Source organism: Elephantulus edwardii, unplaced genomic scaffold (genome assembly GCF_000299155.1).
Source record: "Elephantulus edwardii isolate Elephantulus edwardi_28Jun2011 unplaced genomic scaffold, EleEdw1.0 scaffold00412, whole genome shotgun sequence".
Lineage (NCBI taxonomy): Eukaryota > Metazoa > Chordata > Mammalia > Macroscelidea > Macroscelididae > Elephantulus > Elephantulus edwardii.
In genome coordinates, this window is record NW_006400162.1 from 1,087,699 (window position 1) to 1,093,369 (window position 5,671).

General features: G+C 40.4%; 1 protein-coding gene across 1 annotated transcript in view; it reads left to right on the top strand.

Moving 5' to 3' along the window:
* Positions 1-5,671, top strand: part of WDR64 (WD repeat domain 64) — a 195,162-nt gene that overhangs the window by 79,355 nt on the left and 110,136 nt on the right. Inside the window, exons 10-11 of the mRNA XM_006902445.1 lie at positions 1,335-1,461; positions 2,680-2,828. Of these exons, the coding sequence (XP_006902507.1) occupies positions 1,335-1,461; positions 2,680-2,828 (276 nt within the window). The remainder of the gene's footprint in view (positions 1-1,334; positions 1,462-2,679; positions 2,829-5,671) is intronic.

Sequence of the window (5,671 nt, forward strand, 5' to 3'; positions counted from 1 at the left end):
GACTCGATGGCACATAACAACAACAACAACAACAACTCTGTGGTATAAAGAAGCTGACAAATACAGCCAGAAATGCCCAGTCCAGAAAGGATAAAAATGACAAATGAGACATTCTAAATCCCTTTGTAAATCCCTGTGCACATCGAAAACTTTTTCCAGTAAGGTGAAAAGAAAACCTATTGACCGGAGAAAAAGCATTTACCAATACTCTTTCAGACAAGGATCTCATAACAAAAAGTTTACAGAATACTCCTGCGCCTCCAGAAGAAAAAGACTGATAATCCAATTGTAAAATGGGCAAAAGACACGGAAAGGCTTTTCATAGATAAAAACAGCTTTCCAAAGCCCTTACACCGTAGGGCAAAGGTCAGAGGAGGTTCCTTTTTTTAATTAATTTTAATGAACATTTACAGAGACTTTGGATTTCCATTCATTCATTGTTACATTTTTCTCCCTGCCCCACCCCTCTCCCCAGTTCATTCTTCTCCTTGAAAAGTAAAAAAAAAAAAAAAAAAAAATCCTTCATTGATATACAATGCCCCACCCCCACCCCCGCCGCCCTGAGTGTGCTCCACCACGCAACCTTCATTCCGGACTCCTGTCGTAACAATAATATCCAATAATATATCACTATAAACTATTCTCTCTTCATCTGTTTCAACGCAGTATACATAATTTACCCAATCTTTCTCAGTCAGAGGAGGTTCTTAGAAACCTCACTAGGTAAGTTGTTTCCATTCTCCTAAATCATGAAAGGCAAGTGTAGACCCTCCACCTAAAATGTAAATTGTTTTCTAATTTTTAGCAGAGGCAATCGTGGCTTCAATTTTATTTTAAGTCATGATCCAAATCAAACTCATTCCTGTTAAGTGGATGTCAACCTATGGTGTCCCTGCGTTGGGTTTTCTGAAACTGTAAATTGTAATGAGATGAGACTGCCCATCTTTCTTCTGTAGAGTGCCTAGGGGATTCAAACTATTGACCTCGCAAGTATTAGCCCAACAGTTAACATACTATGTCTACACAACCATTAAGCATAATCAGTACTTTGTTATTCCTACAGATTTTTAAAGAATAGTAAATATTATGTTTCTCTTTCCTTCCATAATGATAGGAAATCCAAGTTCCTTTAAGCAAAGTTTTAGCCACTGAAAATGAGAGCTCATCATTTAAATCCTACTTGATTATAAGAGTGGAGAAGGGTAAACCATGGTGAACTGTGGTAATACCCTTGAGTGGGGAAGGGTAAACTGTGGTGAACTGTGGTAATACCCTTGAGTGGGGAAGGGTAAACCGTGGTGAACAGTGAACTGTGGTGTCCTTGATTCTCTCAGGTTTTCAGAGTATGGGACATACAGACACTTTCACTGTTACAAGTTTTCCATGACAGCCAGGGGGGACCAGGAGACATGCAGATTTATTCTATGGTATATGATTCCAATCATGGCATGCTGATAACAGGTGAGTGTACCCAGGTAAGACAAATAAAATCCATACTTTGATTGTTAAGCTTTTGTTGAAACTAGCACTTGGGGGCAATGTAAAGGCAAACAAACTAGAAGAGTTTATAAACACTGGTCCATAGGGAGCAGGCCCTAAGAAAGACACTGATTTGAAAGGAGAGACCCTGCTGGGGTGTTAGGTTGAAGACTGTTCAGTTGCACACTTCTGGGCTTTAGAAGAAAATGAGTATTAACAGGAATTCCTTCTTCTGGAATGCTAACCCAGAGTGCATTTCCCAAGATTTTTCCCCCTCCACAAGTCACTCGTCCTGAGTTCCTGTACGATGCAGGGCTGTTGTTGATGCTATCCATCCTGGTACAGTGTACAACTGTTTTTAACCTCTGCTTTTTGCTTTGTCTTTCTAGATTTGGAGTTAACTAGCACACGATGTTTTATCATTTTTTATCCTGTAAATTAGATCTCAAGTGTAGTTTAAGTAGTCTCTTCTGTGGAAATATATCAGTCAAAAGTCTAAGTCGTAAAAAAAAAGTCCAAGTCATTTGCGTAGAGTCAGAACCAACTCACAGCTAACCCTCCAGGGAGTGGGAGGGGTGGGTTTCAGAGGATGTAAATTGCGTGGGAGGAGACTCTGCCCCAGAGCAGCTAGCAGATTCAAGCCTCCTGCCTTTCGGTTGGCAGCAAAACTCCTTATCCCCTAGACCACCAGAGCTCCACACTACAGTGATTTGGAAAATAATCTATTATTACTGCTGAAGTGTGTGACCAATCTCTTTCATTTATATGTAATAAGACCATATTTACATTTGCTGAAAAGAGCTTGCTAGCAATAAATTCCAATCATAAATGGAAGTGTAACTTCTGTTGGAAGCTTATCATCACCTTACTGCTGTGTTCCAGACCCAGAGGTAGGCGTGAGGCACAGTAAAGGATCAGAGCAGTGGAGAGGGTAGGAAACAGGCAAAGGAAAGTCAGTTATGGGTATAGCAGTGAAGTCCAAATGTTTTGTACTAGAAAATGAATGAAGCAAAAGCGAACACTTAGTTCTAGTTGTCAAAAAAGCTTTTAAGTAAACAAATTTTTACTTCATTACATTCCTGTACATTGAATCATTCATCCTCACTAATTACATCTTTCCAAACCAATTGCTTGGGTAATATTCAGAGATTCAAAAAGTCTAATGTTCGGTATTGATGAGATTCTCATTTCTTGTCTCAGGCTCTAGTGTTATAGACATGTATCCTTTGACTCGTATGATACAAGACACAAAGCAGATCCCCCACACTCATGAACGAGAAATCAATGTCATGCTCTACAACAAGACTTTTCACCAGGTGCTCACTATCTGCTCAGAATCGGTAATTAAGGTGAGTATATTTGGCTCAGCAGAACAAAAAGACTAAGCGAATTTCCCCCTTCCTATAGAGTAAGGAAATGCGCCAGCAAGTGTGAGAAAATCCTACATTAAAGCCTTTTATAATGTTTCGTGACTACATGAAAACAGGAATTTTTACTCAGCTCTGGCTGGTATTAAACAACATAAATAAAGCTGGTATTTATAATTTGTTATCCATATTGTTGTTGTTGTTGTTATGTGCCGTCGAGTCGTTTGCGACTCATAGTGACCCTATACACAACAGCCCTAAACCCTGCTCTATCCTGTGCCAATCGCACTGCCTCCGACACACCCATCCCGATTACCCCAGTCACCGAATCAATCCATCTCATAGAGGGTCTTCCCCTCCTGCGCAGTCCCTCCACCCTCCCAAGCATGACGTCCCTCTCCAAGGACCCGCCCCTCCTGGCAACATGCCCAAAGTATGCCAGACGAAGCCCCAGAATCCTTGCCTCCAAGGAGTTGCTTGGTTTAATCCTCTCCAGGATGATATTGTAAATTAAATTAAGCAAGGATTGATAAGGTATATTTTTGTTTCTTAACCAGGCTATTAAAAGAACATATATGTCAGGAAGGAAGAAACTCCCTCTTTTACAACTGTTGTTGTTATGTGTCATTGAGTCATTTGTGACTTGTAACGACCCTGTGTGCAGTAGCTCTGAAGCCAGCCCTATCTTGATCCAATTTCATAGTCTCTGACACATCTACCTCCATTACCCCAGTTACTGTGTCAATCTCTCTCTTCCAGGGTCTTTTTCTCTTGTACTGTCCCTCCACTCTTCCAAGCATGATGTCCCTCTCCAAGAACTAATTCTTCCCGGCAACATGCCCAAAGTATGTGAGACAAAGCTTCAAAATCCTTGCCTCCAAGGAGCAGCTTGGTTTTACCCTCTCTGGGACAGGCCTATTTGTTCTCTTAGCAGTCCATGGTATGTTCAGTACTCTTCTCCAGCACCACAACTCAAAGGCATTGATTTTTCTTCTATCATCTTTATTCATAGTACAGCTCTCTGATGCATAGCAAGTAATTGTGAAGACAATGGCTTGGATCAGGTGCAATCTCTTGCATCAGGATTAATCTCTAGACTGATGAAGCTGCTATTCAGTACTCCAGAGAGGTCCCTAACAGCAGATTTTCTTAATATAATTCACCTTTTGATTTCCTGGCTACTAGTACAAAGAATGTTGATCATAGAACCATGCAAGCTGGAGTTAACAGCCTCAATCCCTTAATTAAAACATGTTGTTGTTGTTGTTGTGTGTCATCAAGTTGTAGACGGCTCATAGCGACCCTATGAACGAAAGACCTGAGGACTATTCATAGTTTCTGGAGGCCATTTCAGAAGTGAATGCCACTCCTGCTTCCAAGCTTGTTTTAATCGGGAAGCTCCACAAAACACTGTCCACCATGGTTAACCATTATTGCATTTGGCACATCAGTGTTACAGTGTTTAGCAACACAGCAACCACGAGTTACCTCTGTACAGCAATGCACAGACCAGTGCTATACCACCTACAAAAAGAGTTTGTAAATAGGAGGCCTTATCACATGGCCTCACTTACCTTAGCGAATCAACATTCCACCCCAGTGCTCACCACTCCCAGCCTCTGTATAACCAGCTCCTGTAGATGATTTTCACACTGGTCTCCAGCCAATTAAAACCTATTATGAGGTTGAAAATGCAGTTATAAAATTAGAAAAACTAGTATCTACGTTCTTTTTGGATGCCATTTAGCCCACAATGACTCATGGTGACCCTATAAACAACAGATCTGAACCTAACCCTAGCCTGCAGCATCCGCATGATCACCACCATGGTCAAGTCATGGTTAGAATCCCTTTGGCAATCCAACTTAAAAGGCTCTTCCTCTCTTTCATTGACCCTCTGTTTTTCCAAGCATGTCCTTCTCCAAGGATAGCCCTACTGACAACATGTCCAATGTATGTGAGACAAAGTTTTGCCATCCTTGCTTCTAAGGAGCACTTTGGTTCCACTTCCTCTGAGGCAGATTTTTTTTTTGCAGTCTGTGGTATATATTCAATACTCTTCACCAGCACCACAAATGAAAGGTATTGACTCTTCTTTGGACTTCCTTATTCATTGTCCAACCTTGCGATGCATAGGAAACAAATGAAAGTACCATGACTCAAATCAGGTGCTCCTTAGTCTTTAAACTAAAATCCTTACTCTTTAACACTCTGAAGAGGTCCTTGACAGTAGATTTTCCCATTTCAACACATCTTTTGATTTCTTGACTGTTACTTCAATAGATGTTGATTGTGGAAACCAAGCAAAAGAAAATGGCTAGCAAATTCAATCTTTTCTATTGGTCCAGTGTTGAGGATTTCTGTTTTTTGGATGTTGGGGTGTAATCCATATTGGTCTTCAGTAAGTTCTCCATCTTCACTTTCCGTAATCAAGGCTGTGTCGGCTGCATAGTTCAGGTTACTGGTGAATCTTCCTTCAATCCTAAGACCACATTCATCTTAATATAGTCCAGTTTCTCAAATTACTTGTTCAGCATATAAATTCAATAGGTATAGAGAAAGGATACAACCCTGATGTACACCTTTCCTGATTTTAAACCATGCAGTATTCCTTTCTTTTGTTTGGACAATTACTTTCTGATCTATGTATAGGTTTCACATGAGCACAATTACGTGTTCTGGGATTTTTATTCCTCTCAGTGTTAGACATAATCAACACATTCAAATGCATGTTCAATAAAGCACAAGGAAATATCTTCTGTTTTTCTGAATCCAGCTTGAATTTCTGGTAGTTCCTTGTTGATGTACTTTGAGCCATTTTTTTT